Raw genomic sequence first — 25549 nt, 5'->3', positions numbered from 1 at the left:
ACTAATTTAATTATCCTACACATTTTTTCTCAGTAACTGTAACGGATTACAGTTACATTACTCCCCAACACTGATTGTGAGTTAAAGTACTGCATAAACACCGTTGTTCATAAATATTAAGTACTACATGTATTAAAGTGATGTGGTGAGATTTTGCTGGTAGAATGAAAAAAGTAGCCTGTTACATATTTAATTGGGTTTGATAGGTTTCACAAAATTTGCATGTTCCCACCACACATCAAAGATGCATCATTGCAACAGTGTAGCATTTTAACACAAATCAAGTGGTTATATTGTGAAAACAGATGTATTTATGCGCAGTTAAATTGTTTTATATATTTAGAATAGTTCACCCAAAACTGACGTTTTGCTGAAAATTTGCTCAATCTCAGGTTATTCAAGATTAGGATGAGTTTGTTTCTTCATCAGGTTTGTAGAAATGTGTCTCAGCAATGGATGTGAATGGGTGCCGTCAGAATGAGAGTCTGATAAAAACATCACAATAATCCACACCACTCCAGTCCATCATATATATATTTATTCTCAAGGTCTAATAAACATGTGGAAAGTATTTATTTTCCCATTTACAGTAAATGAATGATATGGGAAAAAAATATAGTGATAATATTTTTGGCCATATCGGCCAGCGCTGTTGCGCCATATTTAATTATCGACAGAAATGAGAACAAGGCTGTGTTCAATGGATCACAAAAACTCAAGAGTTGTGAAAATGACGTGATCAAACACCTTCATGCAGTCCGTGTCATTCTAAAGTCTGTCCTTCACTGTCTTGGTTTGGTATGTTAAATTAAATATTGCGTTTAAGCTGATGAGGTTAAGCTGTTACTGCTTCTCTGAAGTCAAGTGCCATTTATTTCTTTAGCGCTTTGTACAATACAGACTGTTTTAAAGCAGCTTGTAATTAAGCTATGAGATAAAACAATTTCCTATTTTAATTCACTCTCTAGCAACTGTTCTCTCTCTCTTTCCATGATATTAAAAAAACTAATGGAAATATGAGGTAGCTTCATTTTCAGTCATTTCTAAAAGTCATGCCAACTCATTGGTTACATACAGCGAGATCCTTCAAGAAGATTCACAACTAGGACAGTTTTAGCTCAGGGTAATGCTTGTTTGGTTTGATTTTAAATGATTGAAATTAAATTAACCATCTGATGCATGATATCTACTGCAACGGCAGGTCTTTAAAACCTTTAACATTTCAGGTTGTGACGTGAAGATTTGTTTAGTGTATTAAATACATACAGCCTATGCATATTTAGATTTATTTATAAAATATATAATTTAATAAATACAAATATTGAGCTTTTTTTGCCCCCAAAATCATGCACTTTATATATATATATATACTGTATGTGTGTGTATTTATATATACATAATATATACAGCACACACATATGTAAACAAAAACTTTTTTGGATGCGATTAATCGTTTGACAGCACTAATTTATTAACAACAAATTCAAAACGGCTGATGAAAGTGATGCATCAAGCACCACTGAAATATTTGCTACTATTTTCTGCTGCAATCCAGAGATGTGCAGCTCTTTCAAACTACATTATTTGGTGAAATACAGGAGAAAAATAGTTTAACACACTCACACATATATATATATATATGCGCACGATTTTGGGGGCAAAACAGCTCAATATGCATTTATTAAATTAAATAATTTATTAAAAATAAATCTAAATATTCATATATTGTATTTGTATTAAATCTTCATTTTCCTTCCTGATTTGATCACGTGTTTCCAAGGATTAAAAGGTTTAAAAGACATTTAATACCCAGTAATTTTATGCAGACACTATCGGATAGGAACAAATTTCGAGCTGAATAATGACACTAACTTTGCAACACTGGCCCTATAATTGAACTGAACTTGGTTCAACTGAACGATGACACTTTTGTCTTCTGAAACTGATGTTGAATTCCTTTCATGTTTGTTGACTTTCATATTAACACTTTCTCCTGTTTACTACTGTGAACCTGCTTTAAAACTATTTGCATTGTATAAAGCGCCAGAGAAATAATGTATATGGCTAGACTTTAGAGAAGCAGTAACAGCAATAAACCTCATCAGCTCAATGCCATGAAAACATGACTGTATAAAGGTCTTAGATCATGTCATCTTCACAATTCTTGACTTTTAAAACTGTTTTTGTATACTTTTTTTAATGTGTAAAAAAAAAAAAAAAAAAAAAAAAAAAAAAAAAAAAAAAAAAAAAAGGTAAAATGGAACAATCCATTGAACTTGTACTTCAGTCCCTCACAGCCTCGTTTTCATTCCCGTCAAAAATGAAAAATAGGTCTATGCTTGGCTCAAGTAGAACAGCACACAAAGTACATGAGCAAGATCCATCTTTATTCTTGAACTGGTACCCTTTATACAGACACAGAACCATCATATGAAGCTATTCCAGGATTCAGACGACGCCAAGCCATCTTAGTCTGCCACATATCATTAGTTGGCATTTGTTGAATACGTTCAGTGCAGGAAAGATTATCGCCAGCTTGTTGGGATATAAAAGCATCTAATCACCCATAGAGCACGGAAAACAGGGAAATAAACTGAAGTGGACTTCGTTCTGTTGAGAAAAAGTGCAAACAGGCATAAAAAAAAAAATTAAAAAAAAAGAAAAAACACCAACAGTGCTCATGAAGGAGGCCGTGTGTTCAGGAGGGTTTCACAGCCTGTGTTGATCTAAACAGAGGAGGACAGACGCACGAGCAGACGGGAATATCTGGTGCTCGTGCTGTCGGATCGGTTTGGATATGGCACACACCTTTTGGTCCACAGACATTTCTCACTGGATCGGTTTTCTCTTTTCTATACTGTTGCCCAGTCCTCTCCCCTTACTTTAAACTGAATGATTATAATATCATGGCAATACTGTGCAGAGCTGAGGGATTCACAGGAAGTAGTCGGGGGTACGGCGGGTAACATGCGGCTCTCCTCTGCGTGGCACCGGGTCGAACTGCAGGCTGCAATCACAACACATCAGACACGTTCAGATGGACAGCGTTTAAGAATCTGCACCCATTAGGGCTGTCAAAATGACTGGAAAACTCACAATTTACCAGACTTTTGTACATAAATATTATCTATATTCAAATTTAAAAGGCATAATTTCAGTTAGGGGAAAAAAGCTTTTGGCTTCTCTCCTGAGGCCAAAGGAGGATGCATCGAGCAAAATATTACTAATGCACCATTATTCAAAGCAATAAAATAACAGGACTATCTTTGAAAAAAAAGTGGATAATGTTTAAAATAATGCTTATAAATCATGTGTGACCCTGGACCACAAAACCAGTCATAAGGGTCCATTTTTTAATTCTAAAAGCTGAATAAATAATCTTTCCATTGATGTATGGTTTGTTATGATAGGACCATTTTTGTCTGAGATGCAACTATTTGAAAATCTGCAATCTGAGGGTGCAAAAAAATTTTTTTAAATATTGAGAAAATCTCCTTTAAAGTTGTTCAAATTAAGTTCTTAGCAATGCATATTAATAATCAAAAATTAAGTTTTGATATATTTACAGTAGGGTATTTACAAAATATCTTCATGGAACATGATCTTTACAAATATACCCCAGCGACTTCAGACTGGTTTTGTGCTCCAGGGTCACATAATTAAGTTGCTTAAACAATTAGAAACAAAACAGCATCATGTAGGCTATGTATGCATAGTTTAAAACAAAGGACCGAAAACCAAATCACAGAGTACTTTTTTCCATTTAAAACATCATCTCTGCATTGATGTTCTCTTTCTGCAATATTTTGAATGAACAACGTGGCAGCGCTGCATCTAGTGGGTTCAACTGGATAGACTAAAAAAAAAAAAAGCATTAAAATGCAACGACACCTACATCATCTCATCCTGTGTGCCACTGATAAGGCTGTCTGACACTCATTCAAATGTGTCAGACTGTTAAATTTGACGAACATTTGAAATTCTATTTTTTTTTGACAGCCCTAGCTTCCATCAAGCTTTTCAACTTACAAGGAGTACTTGAGGGTGTCGTCGAGCTCCATGATGGCTGCCTGATTCCCACAGCGGTAGCAGTAGTTGGGTGCGCTGAAAATCGTTACCACATTGCGATCATGGCACCAGTTGTAACCCTAGAGGAGAAAAGTGTGTTATTTCAGAATCACTGATATATAAGATTCTTTGTGTGCTTTTATCTCTTCTGCTCATTAAGGCTGCATTTATTTGATCAAAAACACAAAAAGGGTAATTACAATTTAAAATAATGCTTTTCTATTTTAATATACTTTAAACTGTCATTTATTTCTGTGATCTGCAGCTGTATTTTCAGCATCATTACTCCAGTCTTCAGAGTCACATGATCTTTCAGAAATCATAATAATATGCCAATTCATTATGAATAAAAAGTTGAAAGGAACAGTATTTACTTAAAATAGAGATATTTGTAACAGTATACACAACCATTCAAAAGTTCAGGGTCATTATTTATTTATTTTTTTTTAAAGAAATTAATACTTTTATTCAGCAAGGATGTTAAGTTGATTAAAAATTGATAGTGAAGCGCTATTTGTCAGAAAAGAATACTCTTTATTCATCAAAAGCATCCTGAAAAAAAAAAAAAGGATCACAGGTTCCAAAATTATTAAGCAGCACAACTGTTTTCAACATTGATAATAATCAGAAATGTTTCTTGAGCAGCATATTAGAATGATTTCTGAAGATCATGTGACAGAGTAATGATGCTGAAAATTCAGTTTTGATCACAGGAATAAATGACATTTATAATATTTTTATTATAATCTACTGGCATACACAGTATTCATTAATTGTGAACTGCTCTGAAACAGTGAGTCTGTGAACGGTGTTTTGACTTTAACCATGCAGCTCACATTTATTGAATAAAATCATTGCCTTTAAGTGTAATCATAATAAGCTGTATTGTAATCTTCATCCCCAAAACAGTTCACACTTCTTTTAGTCACGAGTGAAACGCTCACTCTGTCGAGATCTGAAGACGTGTGACTGATCTTATAGCAAAGTAATAAATTCAAATACTTTCCAGTTTGTCCACATATGAATTTAAGATGACAGAAAGCTGATGTGTCTCATTCAGCAGCGATTTATCTAACTTCAAATTAAAGACGATTATGAGCCTATTGTGGCATCAAGAGATGTTCCCACCTCCATCACTAGCTGGTGAGCTCTCGAGACCAGCGTAAGGCCGTTAGCGTGGTTGAACGTCTCTGATATGTCCTGCCCAAAGGTGTAGCCTGCACCTCTAGGAGAAATACCCCAACCTCCACGGTCATCTGGGTCAGACCACAATAAATCACACATGGGTCCCTGAGGAAAACCACAGACAAAGAGAGCCATTAGTGTGATTTAAAGCATCGTTTTTTTTAGCTTTATTTTGCTATTAGACAAACTGCACATGTAAAACACACAGCAGGGTTGCAGCTGTAACCGTTTGCTGCTAAATGCCATGATAGGTTCATCTATGTCCAATACCTCATGAGGAACCTCCTGTAAACGATCCAGCGCTCTGATGTGATCGAGAGTGTCTATGGACGGTGACAATCCTCCATGAAGACAGAAGATCTGCAAGCAAAAAAGAAACAAAATGATGCAACCTTCACAATACACTTTGAAGGGTTTACCCTATGATTTTTAACAGCAAATCTCTTATTTTTCATTTGATTAAAAGATGCATTAAACTTTTCATGTTTTATGCCTTTATTTGATTACCTTTAAAATTCTGAAAAACTAAACATTTCACGGGACCCTATTATTGTAAAAAAAAAAATAATAATAATAAATTGATATTTTTATTAATTAAATTGATTGTGTTTTTTTTTATTAAATCAATTAAACCATTAAAATGAAATTCAGAAAAAAAAAAAAAAACAGAATTCAGTAAAAATAAAACTGAATGAGGAATTAAAACATTTCACAGGGCTCTAAAATGTCATTTTATAAATTTCATGATCTCAATTAATTAGACATGCTTTTAAAATGGATTTCATAGGGCTGTAGTTCATTTCATCTACTTGCACTAGTGTCACTAAACAAAAGCGCAGAAAAAATGAGTCTGGAACCAAACAAACGGATCAAATGACTAGTTCTATAGAGACACAGTGGTGAAATCTAGGAGAAAGTATTTTAATATCAAACATCACACAGTTGAGCTTCAGCAGAGGGAAGATCGACATACCTGACCATCTACCAAGGCAGTTAGGGGAAGGTAATCGAAGAGGTCTGTGAAGTATTTCCAAACGTTTGCATTGCCATATTTCCGTAAGCATTCGTCATAAAAGCCGTACACTTGTGTGATCTGTCTGCTTTCGTGGTTCCCTCGAAGTATTGTAATGCGTTCACGGTACCTTGCCTACAATTTGAAGACATAACCAATGATTAACAAAAATATACAACCTGCATAAAGACTGACTGGACATGCTCTCGTGACTCGAGTGTATGAGTACAGACTGCAGGACATTATGTCTTCGGTCCTTCAGACAAGATACTTGTCTGTTTTCCCATTTCTCTTTTTAAAAATTGTTCTGTAAATATAATTTATTCACAAGCAATATTCTCATCAAGTCAACTAAAAGCTATGCCATAAATACTAGGGATACACAATATTATCGGACTGATATCGGAATCGGCCGATAATGGCCTGATTTGAAAAATGATGCCGATATGTCTTGCCGATAAGAGGAATGGGTTAACTCACATGTGCTCAGGGTGTGCTAGTGATCACGTCAGCAGTGTGGCTCATTCCTGACGCAAAGTTTTGTCTGAATGAGGATTAGATTGACTGTTTTGGATCGCTGCATTTAATCTTGGATCGCATGTGGAGCAGCGACAGCCTCCCCCGGGTCCTAGTGCCTGTTCGGTAAGGAGTTTGAATCTGTAGGGGGTGCTGTTGGCCTACTTCTAATTAAATTAAAAGTAAAATTAAAGGTTTGATTAAATAAAGCAGTAATTGATGTCATAAAATAATGAGTATGTTTTGATTTAAAAGGTCAAAAGCTATAGCTTACATAAAAAAAAAACCACTAACATGACACTTGTAAATTAAATAGTTTTATATATACTGATTTATGCATAAATGTGTAACATTTCATTTTTTAAACAAATCATGAGCTCTAAAAGATTTCCAGAATTTTTATTTCTCTTTTATTTTAGACCATCTACAAATGTTAAATCTTAAAATAAAATGTTAGGGTTAACTGCATCTTTCTGGGGAAAAATACAGCTATTGATATAGTTTATTTATAGTTATTTTCAAAGCTTCAATGTACTGTTAAAAAAATTAATTATTTTTTAATTCTAATAAATAAGTTATTGTTAAAAACTAAAAATATTTTGCTTATAATTTCTGCACAGGAGAGACTTGGTGTTGTTTCCAAACAAAAGGAAAGATATCGGTATCGGCCAAAATGAGTTGAAAAATATCGGCATATCGCATACCGGCAAAAACCCAATATCGTGCATCCCTAATAAATACTAATTATACATTTCATTATAATATACAAGTTACCAGAAACTGCTCAAAGAAAACAGAAAAATGACACATTGTCAGGGTATGTTTTTGGTTTCATATTTCATCTGTCAATGCTCTGTTGACACTGGACTTACTGATATCGATATTTGCCATGTGTCATAAATCACATCATAACTGTGTTGCTCTGGCTAAAGGATAACAATACAGTGAGGTGGGAGAGAGCGCTCAAACCTTATCAGAGTGTACACATTCGTGGAAAACCTATAGAAATTAATCTTTCTGTCTAAATAAATGTGACAAATATATGAGAAGGTATCAGTATTGAAATGTTTAGGCTTTTGGACTAAAAAGTTCTGCGATCACAAATAAATGGAGGCAGACGCAACTGAACAAATGCGTTTCATTTTTATACCAGTCAAATGAGCACAATTTTTATTTTTTTTTAATTACATAACGCAAAGATATTTTTAAAAAGAAAATCCTCAGCAACATGAGATGCTAAATTCTAACAAATAAACAGTGTTTTACACAGAAATACTTTAGCTTGTGAATTAATTCGTAGTTGAAACCTCCCAAATGTTGTGGCACGACTATCCAATCTCTATGTTATGATTAAGATTAGGGATGCAACGAATAAAAAAAATAAAAATAAAAAAAACTCACAGTTCGGATGGTACTATAGATTTTGAGTCATGGATCGGATCATTTTTCGGCTCAGCAAAAATCATTAAAAATATTTTTAAAAGTTTGGTTCTCATTTATTATTAAAAACTTATTTTAAATACTTCTATACTCTAGCAGAAAGTCAGTAATAAAATAAGAACAATTACAGCATAGATGAAAACCCACGCGAGTCCCGATTCGACTTCTGTTTCACATGAAGGGTCTGAGATTGCTTGGATGTGTAATTTGGCAAGACAAAACATGCAAACGATAAACTTAAAAATCCACGAATCACATGCATGCCGAGCCATGCACCTCTAATTACGATTATATTTAATACACGCTACATGCATTAAAGTAATTAATCTGGATAACCATAACTACTGATTTAAATGGACACCATTTACAATTCATGCTAGTTCAAAGGGATCATTCATCCAAAAAATGAAAATTCGGTCATCGTTTACTCGCACAGAAGATATTTTGAAAAACGTTTGTAACCAAACAGTTGACGGTAGCCATTGACATCCATAGTCTGGAAAAAAATACTATGGAAGTCGATGGCTACCAGCACCTGTTTGGTTACAAACGTTTTTCAAAACATCTTCTGTGTTCAACAGAAGAAAGAAACTTATACAGGTTTGGAACAACTTGATAATTTTCATTTTTGGGTGAACTATGCCTTTGATATTTATGAAATGCAGACCAAAAACTACCAAAACAGGTCCGTACCTTGAGAGCGACGAGCAGTGAGACGGTTTCCACAGAGTAATAGCCTCGGTCGACATAATCTCCCATGAACAGGTAGTTTGTGTCTGGTGACTTTCCTCCGATTCTGAAGAGCTCCATGAGATCATGAAACTGGCCGTGTACGTCTCCACACACGGTGACCGGACATCTCACTTCCTGCACATTAGACTCCTTGGTCAGGATTTCTTTAGCCTGCAGAGAAAATAAACAACACAATCTCATTCTAATCCTATAATCATAAAGGCCCTGATAAACACTGAAGTAAAAGGATGTTGAGCGTTTTGGTGTGCTGAATGAAATCAAAGCAGCAGACGCATGGAAAAACAACAGCATTATTATTATGACAGTCCTCGATTATGATTGTCTGAGCCACTTTGTACAATATTCTATAAACACACGTAACATCAGTATTACTGTGGGTTTATTTTATGAAACCATGTCAGGTTTATGTTTTAATGTTTTTAAAAGCAATAGCCTAAGTGACGTGAAGCCATGGTTTACAGTGATTTTAGAACAGCTTATTGCAGTTTTCTAGTGATGTTTAATAAACCAAGTACACGAGACACCCTCAAGTGCTTAAAAACACACACTTGTGAAATTTAATTAGCTCGATGCAATGCTTGACATGTTAACTAGCTGTCCAGGTAATTCAGTCAACAATATAGAAAAAAGAAAAAACAACAACCTAGGAAGCTGCTAATTATATTTTAAATAGTCTAGCATTTACCTTAAGTCTTTAAAGGGGTCATCAGATACAAAATTCACTTTTACATGTTGTTTGAACAAATGTGTGTACACATTCACATCCAATAAAAATCCACCCACTGCTTTTTTTTTGTTTTTTTAAATCCCCAATAATAATGATTACTTCCTCAGATCAGGCTGTTCTGAGATTCTTAGCAGTGTGATGCAGTTCTGCACAGGCCCCTCCCACGATTGTTCATTTGACACTGGTTTTAAATCACAGCTCCGCCCCGAGTGAGCGGTCATCAGTCCGCTATTGTTTCGACGCCGGAGCGGTTGTAGACAAGAATGACTCCGAAGCGATTGAAGTGTTTTGTTGTCGGGTGTAATAATGAACATATCAGTCGTCATTTACTCCCGACATCTGAGCTGCTGAAGACTCAGAGGATTGTGTTTGTTTTTGAAGGGAATGCACCTCCTGATCTACCTTAAATTAGTCTATGTTAGGGGTGTGCGATTCGACATTATCGAGTATTTTGAAAAACCCTACAGAGTGCACACATGAAGTCTATATTAGTGCGAGTGAGCATTTACAGTATTTACATGATTGAGTCCAATAAAATGCATTTAGAATGATCACAAATTCAAGACATGGGGACAGAAAATTTATTTATACCACTTCATATAGTTTAATCAATTTCACATGAAGAGTGACTTTTGTTTTGTTTTTTTCAAAAAGTACCATGATTACAAATGTGATATTGATTTTTTACAACAGTTCATTAAACAAGAAGTTAAGAGACTTACGTTTTAGACCATATTTCCTGTTTTTGCGCAATTTCGATAAAAATATTTCTAAACAGTCACAGCACTGTTTTGCGTCTTTAAACAATATGACGGTGTTTCGTTCCTGAATGAATCAACCGTTTACATGATTCGGTTCAATCGCAATGACTCACTTATTAACAGCGACTTGCTGCCACCTGCTGGTGGTTTTAATTTCACATTTAAAGTAGCTTTTATTATTTAAATAATTTCAAATATCAGTATCAAGTAAAGTCAAGTTGTGCTTTGTTATTCCGCTCTTATCCTCTGTTGGATCGCGGGATGTAGAATATACATATATATTGATACAATTGTTCAACATTCAAAACGATGCAAATGCATAATAGATAGCAACAATATTGTTTACCAAAAATGAAAGCTTAGACAATTTAATTTAGTATCAGATATAGTAATATCACCCAAGAGGTCATTAATTATTAATAAAAAAAATGAAAACGAATCACATTATTTAGTGCAATATCTAAAACTTTTTTTTTTTAAATGATGTAAATGTGCAATCATTTGTCTAAAATAATTACGTATTTTTTAGCTTAGCAAAATTATAAATATTTATCTTCTGGTGTCACTGTCAATTGGGGAGAAGGATCAAGTGATAGGATCACACTGATATAATACTAAATTCATCATTTTAATAAGCAGTGGTTTAATAAACAGCGTGCTACACTCTGAGACACACTCTGGACAGCGAGGACTCTTCTAGGAGTGACTCAGATGATGAACGTTTGCATTTTAAAAAGCTGCTAATATAATTCCTGAGGGTAGCCTTTTATTCTTAAATTCATGAGTTAAAATGTTGCTCGGCCATATATAAAAAGCTACATCATTTTAGTTGAATTTTTCCAAACAGGCTATTGTCAGACTAAAATCTGCTGGTATATTGGTTGAAATACGAAATATCTCCTTACAGGCCACTTTTAGTTTGAAATGTTGTACAAGGCATGTATATTACTATATATAAACATAAATATGATAAACTATGATATCCCTTATGAAACTTTAAATTGTTTTTACTATAGTAAAAGGGTGGTAACCATGTTTTTTTGCAGGTTACCATTTCAATATAGGCAGCTTTACTACAAATACCATGGTATTTATTTAGTAAAACCATGGCTAATTTTCATAAGGGATATTAATGTTTAGATTATATTTTGGTACATTTATATAGCTGAATCACAATAAAGCTCACCTGAACTTAAACTAGTTTGATTATAGTAGCCTATTTGTATAATTAATTAGTTTAGTCTACTCCTTTCAATAGGTTGTCTGTGTAGTTTTATACTTGTTTAAACTTTTACTGCAGAAGTAGCCTACAGCATTTCTCTCCACTGTAGGCTGTGTTTCAACATATATAGCAGAAAGACAATAAATCTTACTTGACCTAACATAAAAATAAAATTCAAAATGCTTTTATTTTGCTACACAATATTGTCGCTATCCACTATACATTTGCATTTTAGTATTACAATATATTGTGCCACGATACATTGTTTTGAATGTTGAACAATTGTATCAATATAAATATCTATATCCCGCGTTCCAACAGAGGATAAGAGGTTTTGGAAAAGAAAGTTGCTCAATTGCACATGAGAGAAAATCAGCCAAGTTTCCTCATAAAAAGGCAAATGAGTCTCACAGTTGTAACACACAATACATATATTTGTCCACACCTCTGCATTTTCTCTCAAATAGAGTTTTGTATTTGAAAATCACTTTGCGTTTGTTTGAAAGTCGAGTTATTCTTTGCAAAGCAGATTGTGTTTATCTGCAAAACACTGGATTTGTTTGATAAATATTGGCACAAAAATCGCTCCATAGTCCTCCTGAAAGCACCCACTATTAATGAAACTCCTCTGTAGACACAAACATGTTAAGAACACATCACATCATTTAAGGTGGAATAGAAAGTGTCAAAAGTAATTGCGCTCAGCCTTGTCCATACATGCTGATGATTTATTTGGCTTTCAAGATATGAGTGACGCAAATCTGCAATAAAGCCAACGATAAACTACAGTTTACAGGATTTCAAGCTGTGAGCTCAGTCTGCAAAAGTCTGAAGCATGATTCTCTAATTGGTCGGCTGACTCTTCTGTATAGTGACAAACATCCAATAGTAATTGATTACTGACCAACAAAAAGTGCAGGGTGGGGACTGGGATCAATGCACCAGTTGTTAATTGACCTATCGGTAAGCCCCTCCCCTCGAACGCAGATGAGCCAATGGCAGTCGAGTATCAGTTGCACGGGGAACAGAACCCGGACATCCAAAATAAAAGTTTGTGTTTACATAATATGTGTAGTTTATTCATTACGTATATATAAACACATACAGTATATTTTGAAAACATTTACATGTACATACATTTATATTATATATAAACTTTTCTTAAATATATAAATGCAAACACATGCAAGTATATGTATATAAATATACACACTCGTATATTATGTAAACAAACTTTTACTTTGGATGCGATTAATTGTTTAACAGCACTATTAAAAACATCTCATATCTTCATCTAACCCTCTAACTCTATCTATTCATTTCTATATATATATAAAAACACTTGACCCTAACACTACCACTGTCTAATCTATTTCTACCCTAATGACTTGTTTTCTTTTTATTCATTATAAAAAAATGACTCTCTAACACTAGCATCTATTCTCTTTAATGGTAATAATAAACAGAATTCTTTCATAGATGCTCAAATACTTATTTTTGATTATTGATAACCGATTGCGAGATTAGTGAGCCACACATTGCCTCATTAACTGGTGCACCTAGGAATATATTCAATATAAACTCAGTTGCTGTGACTTAATTCATGTTTTGCTAGAGAGTTTATTTCATCACAACTAACACAATCCGCTGCAGGAACATGATTAAATCTTCAAGAAGCCCCTAAAATGCAACCAAATCCTTCCCACACTCTTGGCTCACACCTAAAGGCACACTTTTGGAGGAAGGAGAAAGTTACAGGAGTATAAATGTGTAAAGAGTGCGCGCGCCGCTGTCAGCAGATGATGCAGGCGCCATTTTAAGAGCGACGAGGAAGCAGCGTTTCCAAATAAACACCTTTACTTGTAGAAACTCTCCACAACATACATGTTTTTATCACAACAAGAAGATTTAGAAACGTACTAACAAGTCACGGTTTACTGCGGGTTCCCGTAGACTGATTAATACTGTAGCTTTCAGGCTACCGTGCCGCACAAATCACCTCAGTATTCACCACAAGTGACTTCACCACAGATTTAAGTTACAGAAGACTAGTGTTGTGTTTGTGTCTCTAAATGAAGCACAATCGTAGTTTCCTGTGAGTGTAGGGTCCGCCATCTTGCCACTCAGCGGCTAAACCCCAAATAAAGGCAGAAGCCGATGTTGCTGCTGTATTACACACACATACCTTCTCACAGAGACTCTTGACCTGGTTTTCTGAGAGCTGTTTGCATTCATTGAGCTGTTCAATCCATAGATCGAGCTCTTTCGAAAACGACTTTTCGTCCATGTCTGCTTTTCACGCCGATTTCCACGAATATCCACCTTTTATCGAAAGTTTACTTTGAGAGGTACATGTGGCCAGGGATCTTGAAATAATTAATTAAGGGAGGAAATGAGAAGCCGTCGGCCTTCAGAGTCCCACCCCGAGCCACAGTTGTTTTCACTTCAGACACCGAGAGCCGGCTCGACGCTGATTGGACGCTCACAGCTGCTGCTCCGCTCTGATTGGCCACCCGGAGCTGTTCTATATTTCCGATTGGTTCCTAAATTCGTCGTTGGGCGTCAACGGGAACAGGAGCTCATTAATACGTCACCGGTTAAAGTAAAAAATTAAAGATATTTTGTAATGATGCATCATCATTTTCTATTTATAATTATTGATAAATATTACATTCATAATTGGTCAGTGAGGAAACTTCATTTTGTAGAAAAACAAATTCGCAATTATTATTTTTAATGGAATGTGTTTATTATAAACGTTTATTTATCCGTGCACATTCACTCTTGCGTGTGTGCTTGGTGTTATATTTAATTTTAAATGTATTTAAAATGTATTTAATTTTTTAATTTAAAATGAAACATATTATAAATCATTTTCATTGCTTTCGCATTAAATGCATTCAGTAACCACCACATCTTCCAAAACCTATGAACTCTTTCGTCATTCCTACTCCAAATGTATCTAATCCCATTTTATTAACCAGTGTCTTTGCTGCTGACCTTTGATGATCCAGTTCAACCATACTAATAAGCAAAAATGACTTTAGATAAACTAACAATTGTGCTTCATTGTGTTTTTATTCTCCTTCTTCTCCTGTGTTCTACTGTACAGATGTGAATTTACTCTTCCTTCATCCTGAGGTTTATTCATTACACTTTTTGGTGTGAAAGGGCTTTTATATTTGCTATGATTAGAACTTCTTATATTAAAAACAAACAATCAAGCCCTGCTCATATTTAAAAAAGTAACGCAAAAGTAACGTACCGCACTACTTTTCATAAAAGTACCTAAGTAACGTAATTAGTTATTTTTTTAGGGAGTAACGCAATATTGTAATGCATTCCTTTTAATAGTAACTTTTTGATTAATAATTGCACAAGTTTATGCCTATCTTTAATAATACCATGCTCATTAAATTATATTAATATGTCAGAACCACTCAGCTGTAAAATCAATACACAATTTCTTCTTAATTAAATGTTCGATATCAGTTCAGAATCTTTTTGTAAAAATAATAAAAACAATAATAGTTGGCTTTGCGGCTGCTGACGTCACCGGCGCGTCATGTCCTGCTGAGTCTGACGCTCTTCTGCTGGTTTTCTGACTGTAAGCCGTTATTAAAGCATGTCTACTCCGGCGAGACGGCGGCTCATGAGAGACTTTAAGAGGTTTGTGTCTTCAGTCGAGTGTTTAGTGTCGATGTGAGGCCTGAGGCGGGCTGTGTTTATACTCCGGGCTAGCCTTTAGCAGCGTTAGCCGCTAGGCCTGTGCTAGCATGATGGGGTTTTACCATGGTACAGTACCACAGTACTTTTTGTCAGGGTCGACAGCGTTTGTGGGCATCATAGACACGCTTGTTTAGGCCACAGATGTTGTGTAGTCCTGAAGATACAGTCCTTAATAACCAACCAGAAATAGCACCACAGATTCTTACTCTAACTCTTTATTTACATATAAAATAGACACACTTTATATTAAGTGTCTTTACCTTATATTTAAATTAATCATTTGATGCAATGCACCAACACGATTACATTGAATTTATTAGTTTACATTACATTAGTTTGTCATGAATTTCTATAGTAACATCTATAATGGCACTTCTTTACTTCATCCTAAACTAAAAACTTTACCCCAAATAAACCTTTTTTTTGCAGATAATACTAATTTTATGGAATGAAGTTGTGTTTCACACGCAAATACACTTTCCTGAAAAACTAGTTCATTTTTTACAAGAAAAGGATGCACAAAGTTGTCTCTAATAAGAAAACATGTTTATTTAAACCCATGAAAATGCAGATCCTGTTGTAAACAATAGAGAAAAATCCCTCCTTAAAGCTGTCGTTCGTTATTAACTCATATAATATATGACATAAGCTTGTTTGTGTTTGTTGGCAGACTTCAGGAAGATCCTCCGACGGGTGTGAGCGGTGCTCCGTCAGAAAACAACATCATGCTGTGGAACGCCGTGATCTTTGGGTATGTTTGTTGAAATGAGCTGATGTTCAGCAGCGGAGCATTGCTGTGCATGAAGAGATGTGGATCTGTGTTTGTGCTTGAAGAACATTGTTCCTGTGTTTGCTTGCAGGCCTGTAGGAACTCCTTTTGAAGACGGTGAGCCAGTCCTTGATTCCTCCAAATAAATACTAGTTAATAACATGAACTCAGCTTTAATCAGGTCCAACACGCCTGATGTATTTACTTCTAATCTGTCATTTTTACAGCTGACACTAACAATTGTGTTGATGATTAGTGGATCTGTTGATTATTTTGGTAACACTTTATCTTAAGGACCAATTCTCGTTATTAACGAGTTTCTTATTAGCATGCATATTACTAGCATACTGGGTGTTTATTAGTACTTATGAAGCATATATTAATGTCTTATTCTGCATGATCATATTTCAGATCCCTTAATCCACCCCATACCTAAACAACAACTACCTTGGTGACTATTAATAAACAGCAAATTAGCATCATATTGAGGCCAAAGTTGTAGTTAATGCTTAGTTTATAGTGAGAATTGGTCCTTCAAATAAAGTGTGACCATTATTTCTTTGATTAGTTTGGAAAAAAAATAAAATTATTAATAATTACTAAAAAAATTATTCAGTATTATTCAATATTAAATCATTTGCAAACTGTTAGTTTATAGTTAATTAATTGTTTATCAACTGTAGTCTCTGTGTACCAAAATTTTTTTCTATATATATATATATATATTTATTTATATATACAGGTACATCTAAAAAAAATAGAATATCGTGAAAAAGTAAAACATTTTCTTGTAACTTATTTCAAAAAATGAAACTTTCATATAATTTAGATTCATTACATGTAAAGTAAAACATTTCAAAAGTTTTTTTGTTTTAATTTTGATGATTAGAGCTTACAGCTCATGAAAATCTAAAATAAGTATCTCAAAATATTAGAATATTTATATTTGAGTTTCTATCAATGACCATCCCTACAGTATAAATTCTGGGTATCTCTTGTTCTTTGAAACCACAATAATGGAGAAGACTGCTGACTTGGCAATGATCCAGAAGATGAACATTGACAGCCTCCACAAAGAGGGTAAGTCACAGAGGGTCATTACTGAAAGCTGTGGCTGTTTACAGAGTGCTGTATCAAAGCATATTAAATGCAAAGTTGACTGGAAGGAAGAATTTGGGTAGGAAAAGGTGCACAAGCAACAGGGATGACCGCAAGCTTGAGAATACTGTCAAGCAAAGCTGATTCAAACACTTGTGAGAGCTTCAGAAGGAGTGGACTGAAGCTGGAGTCAGTGCATCAAGAGTCTCCACGCTCAGACGTCTTCAGGAAAAGGGCTACCAAGCCACTTCTGAACCAGAGACAACGTCAGAAGCGTCTTACCTGGGCTGTGGAGAAAAAGAACTGTCCTCTTTTCAGATGAAAGTAAATTTTGCATTTCATTTGGAAATCAAGGTCCCAGAGTCTGGAGGAAGAGTGGAGAGGCACAGAATCCATGTTGCTTGAAGTCCAGTGTGAAGTTTCCACAGTCAGAGATGATTTGGGCTGCCATGTCATCTGCTGGTGTTGGTCCACTGTGTTTTCTGAAGTCCACAGTCAACGCAGCCGTCTACCAGGAGATTTTACTGCACTTCATGCTTCCTTCTGCTGACAAGCTTTATGGAGATGCTGATTTCATTTTCCAGCAGGACTTGGCACCTGCCCACACTGCCAAAGGTACCAAAAGCTGGTTAAATGACCATGGTGTTACTGTGCTTGATTGGCCAGCAAACTCACCTGACCTGAACCCCAGATAATCTATGGGGTATTGTCAAGAGGAAGATAAGAGGCACCAGACCCAACAATGCAGATGACCTGAAGGCCGCTATCAAAGCAACCTGGGCTTCCATTACACCTGAGCAGTGCCACAGGCTGATTGCCTCCATGCCACGACACATTGAGGCAGTAATTCATGCAAAAGGAGGCCAAACCAAGTATTGAGTGCATAGAAACTTTTCAGAAGCCTGACATTTCTGTTTAAAATATCCTTTTTTTATGATCTTATGTAATATTCTAATTTTCTGAGACACTGAATTTTGGGTTTTCATTATCTGAGCTATAATCATCAAACTTTCAAGAAATAAAAGCTTGAAATATTCCACTCTGTGTAACGAATCTATATAATATATGGGTTTCACTTTCTGAAATGAGTGACACAAAATATTGACCTTTTTCACGATGTTCTAATGCACCTGTATATCTCAAAATGTTTCTATATATTCTCAAGACTTTTAATGTTTTTTAATGAAGTCTCTTCTGCTCATCAAGGCTTTTAAAAAAAAATATTTTTGCAATTTTAACAGTTTTCTCTTTTAATATGCTTTAATATATATTTATTTCAGTGATGCAGCGCTGTATTTTCAGCATCATTACTCCAGTCTTCAGTGTCACATGATCTTCAGAAATCATCCTAACATGCTGATTTATCAATTTTGGAAACAGTTGTGCCGCTTAATATTTTTTTGGAGCCTATGATACTTTTTCCAGAAAGAACAGCATTTATTCAACATAGAAAAGTTTTCTAACAATATACACTGCCGTTCAAAAATTAGCATTTTAGAAAAATGTGCAAAATATTACACTGATGCAGTTTTTTTTAATTAATATAATTAGTTTCAAACAGCATGTTCCGTTGCATAAAAATAGAAAAATATCTTAATATTTTGCGTTTACATCCTTAACTGTGCATGTTATAAAATCATATTATTATTTCTATTGAGTGTTGAGGCTCAGACTTCACAGACAGGTCAAATCTGATTACAGGGATCAGTCGCTAATTTAATGTGTCATTGATTATTTTGTATTGATTAGTTGTCGCAGTCCTAGTCATATGCACATTCCTTTATTTACTGACCATGCCACAAAGAGGTTGCTGTTAGATGTGTCGATGTTATTTGTATTGACCTGAAATCTCTCTCTGTCTCTCCCCGCAGGAACATTTAAGCTGGTTATTGAATTTTCAGAAGAATATCCTAACAAGCCTCCTACGGTTCGCTTCAGCTCCAAAATGTTTCACCCAAATGGTGAGCTGCTGACTGGAGTAGTGCTGGCCGATCAGCGTTTGCAGTGTTTCTGATGAATGATATTGTGTTTGTCAGTCTATGCAGATGGAAGTATATGTTTAGACATTCTTCAGAATCGCTGGAGTCCCACGTACGACGTTTCCTCCATTCTGACATCCATCCAGGTGCATGATGGGTTTGTTCTCGTTACACTTCTATTTATAAGTGTATTTTATTATTCAATAAGATATCAGATTAAAATACATGTATATCTGCATTGTTTTAAATCCTGAAAACGAATGATAAGGAATAGTGTTGGTAATACACGTGTGCGATATACAAAAATACAGTATATCACAATAATGAACATGCATGATATTGTTATTGAAGGCACTACAAAATACAGCGAATAATTATTATTCTGATTTTTAGAATGCATTTAATGAATCATTTTTCCCATCAACACCTAAAATTAATTTATTAATAAGTTAACTGACAATGAAAACTACTTCTAAAGCACTTTTTAATCTCAGCTAATGTTTAATAACACATTAGTAACTTATTTAATGGAACTAACAAAGTAAAGCTGTATTTTCTTTGAATCAATAATAACTTCTGTAACAAAAGTAACTATTTCTCACTGTTAATGTTAATTAATGCATTAATATTTACTAGTGAGATGTTTTTGTAAAATGAATTGTTCTTTAAATTCTTGTGCTTTAATCGGTTTGAAATATTTAAATACAATTAATTGATACACAAAAAATTTAGTTTTTGTTACAAGAAAGCAGTTATTATACCTGTTACAATATAACATGGTAACACTTTACAATGTGTCATTAGTTAACATATTAACTAACATGAACAAACAATGATCCACATTACAGCATTTATTAATCTTTATTAATAAAAATAGTCGTTCATTGTTAGTTGACAGTGCATTAACGGTTTACAAACACAACTCGTGATTTTAATAATGCATTAGTAAATCCTGAAATTAACATTTAGTAAGATTAATAAATGCTGTAGAAGTATTGTTCATTCTTAGTTCATGTAATGAACCTTATTGTAAAGTGTTACCAACAACAATTATTGCAACATGAAAATCTGATGCCTAGTTGGTAAAAAGATCTCCGTCAGTGAAAGCAGGAAAAAATACTAATATTTAATATTTTTATGGCCATTTTTGTCCTCTGTTTAATTTTCCGTTGACAAACAATACGAGTCTTGAAGCACTGAACACTTGTGATTTGTGGGTGAAATATGAGCTGCATGTATTATTCATGAATGGTGTTGTGAGGTTGAACACTCGTTCAGATTTGTGCGGTTGTTTTTAGTCTCTATTAGACGAGCCCAATCCAAACAGCCCAGCCAACAGTCAAGCGGCTCAGCTCTATCAGGAGAACAAGCGTGAATACGAGAAGAGAGTGTCGGCCATCGTGGAGCAGAGCTGGGTCGACTCGTAACGCTTCCGTCTGACACGACACACCACAACCATTCAGTGCATTATTCACTTCTTTGCAAATGCATTTTACAAAACTCGACAACATTTGTGTGCTTATTTTTTTTTTTTAACTGCATAAGCTATTGCTAACAAAATTTGAATCGTACTGTTGTCAGATTGATGCAGTTGAATGCAATGCAATGTTGTCCGAGTGCAATCCCTAAATAAGTTCTTCAGTAAACCATCATTAATATATTTGAAAACTGATGATATGCCCGTTTTGCCTTTAAATGCACCTGAAGAGCGACAGTTTTTTGTATCTGTATTTGAAGATGCATCTCGATGCTCACGTGTCTATGCTTCGGTTTAATAAAACGAGGACATGTTCTTCTAAACTGCGTCTGACACGCAGCGGTGAGTTTGGAGAGAACACGCGAGTAACGCTTGGATGACGGGATGCTTTAGTTTTTGTGAATTTATCATAAGAACATTTATACTTCTAATATGCTGTATAAAAGAAAAATAAAACATTTTTCAGACTTGGAGTGAAGAGAATGCATTCATTTTTATTGTAGCTAATTATTAAAACATGCATAATAAAAAATACCAAAAAAACAGGTCATATGTACAGCTAGGGATAAAACAAGCTAGACGTTATTACAAGTTGGTGTGACAGATCTCAGGCAGTTCTTCATCAGTTCCTCGTCAAGTGGATGTAATAATGATGCTGCTAAAACGTCACCTCTGCAGAAAAGACAGAACAGATTATTTGCAATATATTTAATTCTGTTTGGGCCGGTCATTTCACTCCAAGCATCCCATCCGAGGACCGCAAGGCTTCAACATCTGCTTCATCATGATTTTGTGAATAGAAATGCCTTCCTTTCTAGGCATTTTATCAAGTTTCCTCCTTTTCTCCAACTGTAAATGATTAGCGCTGCTAGTCTGTGCAAAACTGGCCAGTGCTACAGCATTGAGTTCTGCTCTATAATCTTAATTCCACATAATGTTGCATGCATATCTTTCTCTGTATTTGTTTTGTTTTCCAATACAACTATCTAAACATCCTTAAATCAACATACTTTCACTTGAGATGCAAACTGAACAAAGTTTTGTTTTCTGAGAAACTGAAGTAAATTAAGTGAGTTTATGCTTAAAACATGAACAAACATGAGGTATGAAAAGTTGTTTTCCCTTTGAATTAAGTAGATTTTTCTGAGCCAAACGGTAGATGTGTGTTCTTGTTTCGATCTTAAACTCTCTTCATTTTGATCAATTTGAAAAAAAAAAAGACTTGTTTCTGTTGTGAATGTATCTTGACATTTGCACTGGAAAACGACAAAAATACAGAGGAAGAACAGCACTTTTTGCAGTGTGATGAGTAAAAGGTATTTCCATATTCTGCTGGTTGTTAGCAGTGCCAAGATTTCAATAGGGTTGCTAAAAAAGACATTTAGAGACCACATTGTGCTCCATTTATTCCTTAAATTTTCTTTAATTGGCCTTCAAGTCTTAAATGTACCTTCATAAAATCTGCAGAAACTTGGAATATCAGCATTCAATGTTTTTTTTTTTTTAAGCATCAAAACATTATTAATGCATTTGTAACTGCAGGTAAAATGCATTGATGTCCTGCATTAAATGCCACTTCAGATGCAGATTCTGTGCCACCTCTGCACTGCAAACACAAGTTTTGTTGATACTGACTTCATCTGATTGGTAACAGCCCTATAGTGTCTTACTACTTGAATTTAATTTACTGATTAAATGTAAGAACTCCACGGCGGTCCTAAACCTGCTTAAGTACCAACAATAACACACTCAGCAAATTATCAACAATATTCCAGAAAATATGATTTTTTTTATCATTATCGCACACCCTTACTGCTCTCTGTTCCACATTTCCCAGAATGCCACTTGTGTGGAAATATATTACGAAGTCTGTAGCCGGGACATTAACAGCAGCCAGAGTCTGGTCACACTGAATATTGATGCAAAGACGAGATTAAAAACATCTGCTCATGTTGAACGAATGCAGCATTTTTGAATCATGATTATTTGCCTCTAATTTGAAATGGCAACAGATATTTTAGCCAGTTTAGCCCATAATAGAGCAAATAAACATCTTGTTCATCTACTCTTTTATTCTTTTTTGTCTTTTGCTTATACACAGGAAAAAAATAAATCCGCAATCAGTAATGGAATCGGCCCATTTGCTTGGCAAAATAAATAATGTTCGGTCCTTCACTTATATTTCTACCATAGTTTGCCAAATTTCTACAAGCGTTTTTGGAAGTTTTAGGCAAAAACAAAAAAAAGTCCACCTTGCCAGCAATGAACTGCTTCAAAAAGGACATTTAAAGATTAAATTAATCCATAATACTCAACTGGCATATTGTAAGTCTTCTGAAGAAGAAAAAAAAAATCAGCTTGTATGAGCAGACCGACATTGACTTCTGCTTGTTGATGCATTGGCATAAATAATTAGAGAAGCCCGTTTCCACGATGGGATAAAGAAGTAAATAAGGATAATAGCATCTTTTGTTCTCACAATTCAGATTTTTATCTCATATTTCTGAACATGTCAGAATTCTAAATTCATCTCACAATTCTGCATTTTTCTGTTGCAAAAGTCAAAACTGGTAGACTTGCAACTCAGAAACATTTCAGAAATGTGAGATAAAAAGTCAAATGGACCTTTTTCATTTATTTTATCCCGTGGCAGAAACGGGCTTCCACAGAAAACACACGCTTGAGCTTCAATGCATCTTCAGTGAAGGATGGTCTACCTTCTGTTGCTGCTGTTTGATCAGTTCATCTCTGGTCTTAAACACAGGAGCGTCCTCCACCACAATCCCTTCTGCCATCTCGCTCACCTTCTCCAGCAGCACTGGATCATACCTACAAACACAGCTTTAGTCTCTATTACACAATCCCTGAAACTAGATGAATCAACAGCACTGATTTGTTCTCTTTATTGTATTTAACTGTTTGTTGTGCAGCACTTGTTCCGTGCTTAAATGTGCTCTAGAAATAAAACTGAACTTTCAGTCAAGAGGTTAGCTGCTTACAAATGTAGTTATTAGACGTATTTAGTGCATAAAATGCAATTACAGCCACTTAACATTTTTAACTAAATTTAAATTACAATGTCATATTTTTGAAATAAACCTCTCCTGCTCAATGAGACATTTCTACAATAAAAACAGTAAAATTATTAAATATAATTACAATTCCAAACAGCTGTTTTCTATGTGAATATGTTGTAAACTGTAATATATTTCTGTGATCTGCAGCTGTATTTTCAGCATTACTCCAGTCTTCAGTGTCACGTGATCTTCAGAAACCATGTTATTATTGACGCTCAGTTAATAATTAGTGCTGTTAAACGATTAATCGCATCCAAAATAAGTTTTTATTTAATTTGTATAATATATAAACATAACATTTTTTCTTAAATATATACTGTATGTGTATTTATATAGACCTAATAAATATACACAGTACACACACATATATTATTAACTAAAAACTTTTATTTTGGATGCGATTAATCGTTTAACAGCACTAAAATGGTTTGTATTGTTCTCAGAATAATAAATAGGTTGCTGCATAATTTTTTTAGTTTGCAACAAATATTTCGCCTGTTTTGGTGTTTGTTTCTGGAATCACGCGCGGCTTTTATTCTGACCTGCAGCCCAGGAACACGTGGTTCGCCCACACCATCGACCGCGCGAGCAACTGATCCAGGTGAGGGTCTTCATAATCGTTGATGTTTCTGAATAGAAACTCCCTCCTGCTCTTCCAGTGTTTTTCGCTTTCGGAAAAGCTGCGAAACGTGTCGACTAAATCCGACAGCTGCCTGTTCTGCCCGATGAAATCTTCCACGTCCATAGCCGCCATGTTTGGGCCGGAGCGATGACGTCACTCTTCTTCATCCGCTGGGACGGAAACAGTTAAAGCGTCACGAGCGCTACAGAGACGCGGAAATAAGTCTGTGCGGGGCTTCAGCGGAAAACAACATCCAATTTTCATTATATAGTTGAATATATATATGATTTGGTGTCATCATACATTTAAACTGTCCTCAAATGAAAGCGAGGCTGTGAGGGATGCATTCAGCAGGTTGTACTTGTCTTAAAGGGACAGGTGACCCAAAAATGAAAATTCTGGATTACATAATCAGATTCAAACCATTAAGACAAAGTTTTCCAAATACAAAGTATTTGGATTATATGTGACCCTGGAGCACAAAAGCAGTCATGAGTAGCACAGGTATATTTGTAGCAATAGCTAACAATACATTGTATGGCTCAAAATTATACATTTCTGTTTTATACCAAAAATCATGAGGATATTAAGTAAAGATCATGTTCCATGAAGATATTTAGTGAAATTCCTACTGTAAATATATCAAAACTTCATTTTTGATTAGTAATATGCATTGCTAAGAACTTCATTTGAACAACTTTAAAGATGATTTTCTCAATATTTAGAATTTTTTGCTCCCTCAGATTCCAGATTTTCAAATATTGTCCTATCATAACAAACCATACATCAATGGAAAGATGATTTATTCAGATGATGTATAAATCTCAATTTCAAAAAATGGACCCTTAAGACTGGTTTTGTGGTCCAGGGTCACATATTACATTTAAAATACTTGTAATCCAGCTACTTTTACTTTTTATTGATTACATCATTACATTTTATTATTCACACAACAGCTGTTAATTCTATCTCATGCAGGGATTCCTCTTTCACCCAATATATTTCTTTATAACAATTAACACATTTGCATTTGCAAGGTTCTCTGTTCTTGGTTAATGATCGTGTTTTATTTTGATTGTTTGTATTTTAAAATGATTTATGTAATGTAATGTTT

At 34.8% G+C, this 25549-nt stretch overlaps 3 protein-coding genes across 5 annotated transcripts in view; 1 reads left to right on the top strand and 2 right to left on the bottom strand.

Moving 5' to 3' along the window:
• Positions 1 to 517: 517 nt before the first annotated feature.
• On the bottom strand, positions 518 to 14150 carry LOC306855763 (serine/threonine-protein phosphatase 2A catalytic subunit alpha isoform-like). 2 transcript variants are annotated; one of them, XR_013782958.1, is made up of 8 exons: positions 13870 to 14150; positions 8915 to 9124; positions 6227 to 6400; positions 5524 to 5613; positions 5197 to 5358; positions 4030 to 4148; positions 2114 to 3007; positions 518 to 826 (listed from the first exon to the last, which is right to left on the bottom strand). XR_013782958.1 is itself a non-coding variant. In XM_079394621.1 (7 exons), exons 1-7 carry the CDS (start codon positions 13969 to 13971, stop codon positions 2935 to 2937), a joined length of 930 nt encoding a protein of 309 aa, XP_079250747.1. In that variant the 5' UTR covers positions 13972 to 14150; the 3' UTR covers positions 523 to 2934. The 2 variants fall into 2 exon arrangements, 1 of the variants encoding a protein (XP_079250747.1); XM_079394621.1 differs by having other exon boundaries at positions 523 to 3007.
• Positions 14151 to 15223: 1073 nt separating this feature from the next.
• On the top strand, positions 15224 to 21257 carry LOC306856082 (ubiquitin-conjugating enzyme E2 B-like). Its single transcript, XM_079395089.1, has 6 exons — positions 15224 to 15353; positions 16084 to 16164; positions 16274 to 16299; positions 19152 to 19241; positions 19317 to 19405; positions 20558 to 21257. Exons 1-6 carry the CDS (start codon positions 15310 to 15312, stop codon positions 20684 to 20686), a joined length of 459 nt encoding a protein of 152 aa, XP_079251215.1. The 5' UTR covers positions 15224 to 15309; the 3' UTR covers positions 20687 to 21257.
• Positions 21212 to 25549, bottom strand: part of LOC306856083 (CDKN2AIP N-terminal-like protein) — a 4757-nt gene continuing 419 nt past the window's right edge. The window contains exons 1-3 of one of the 2 annotated variants that reach the window (XM_079395091.1): positions 24356 to 25549; positions 23454 to 23565; positions 21212 to 21408 (exon numbers count right to left, since the gene is read on the bottom strand). The exon at positions 24356 to 25549 is cut by the window's right edge and continues 419 nt beyond it. In XM_079395091.1, coding sequence (XP_079251217.1) covers positions 21403 to 21408; positions 23454 to 23565; positions 24356 to 24567 — 330 coding nt within the window. In that variant the 5' untranslated portion in view covers positions 24568 to 25549 and the 3' untranslated portion in view covers positions 21212 to 21402. Of the gene's footprint in view, positions 21409 to 23309; positions 23566 to 24355 lie in introns of those variants that run through there. The other variant, XM_079395090.1, reaches the window with a different exon arrangement.

Source organism: Barbus barbus, assembly GCF_936440315.1.
Source record: "Barbus barbus genome assembly, chromosome: 36".
Lineage (NCBI taxonomy): Eukaryota > Metazoa > Chordata > Actinopteri > Cypriniformes > Cyprinidae > Barbus > Barbus barbus.
Note: the sequence above shows the minus strand (reverse complement) of the source record. Positions and strands in the feature narration are given on the sequence as shown.

Coding starts and splice junctions, on each gene's coding strand:
- LOC306855763 (XM_079394621.1), bottom strand. CDS start 13,971: ATGGACGAAAAGTCGTTTTCGAAAGAGCTCGATCTATGGATTGAACAG. Junction 6,401..8,914: donor CACTGCTCGTCGCTCTCAAG/GTACGGACCTGT, acceptor TTCAAATTGTAG/GCAAGGTACCGTGAACGCAT. Junction 4,149..5,196: donor CTCACCAGCTAGTGATGGAG/GTGGGAACATCT, acceptor TTTCTCCTCTAG/GGTTACAACTGGTGCCATGA.
- LOC306856082 (XM_079395089.1), top strand. CDS start 15,310: ATGTCTACTCCGGCGAGACGGCGGCTCATGAGAGACTTTAAGAG. Junction 15,354..16,083: donor CTCATGAGAGACTTTAAGAG/GTTTGTGTCTTC, acceptor GTTTGTTGGCAG/ACTTCAGGAAGATCCTCCGA. Junction 16,300..19,151: donor AGGAACTCCTTTTGAAGACG/GTGAGCCAGTCC, acceptor CTCTCCCCGCAG/GAACATTTAAGCTGGTTATT.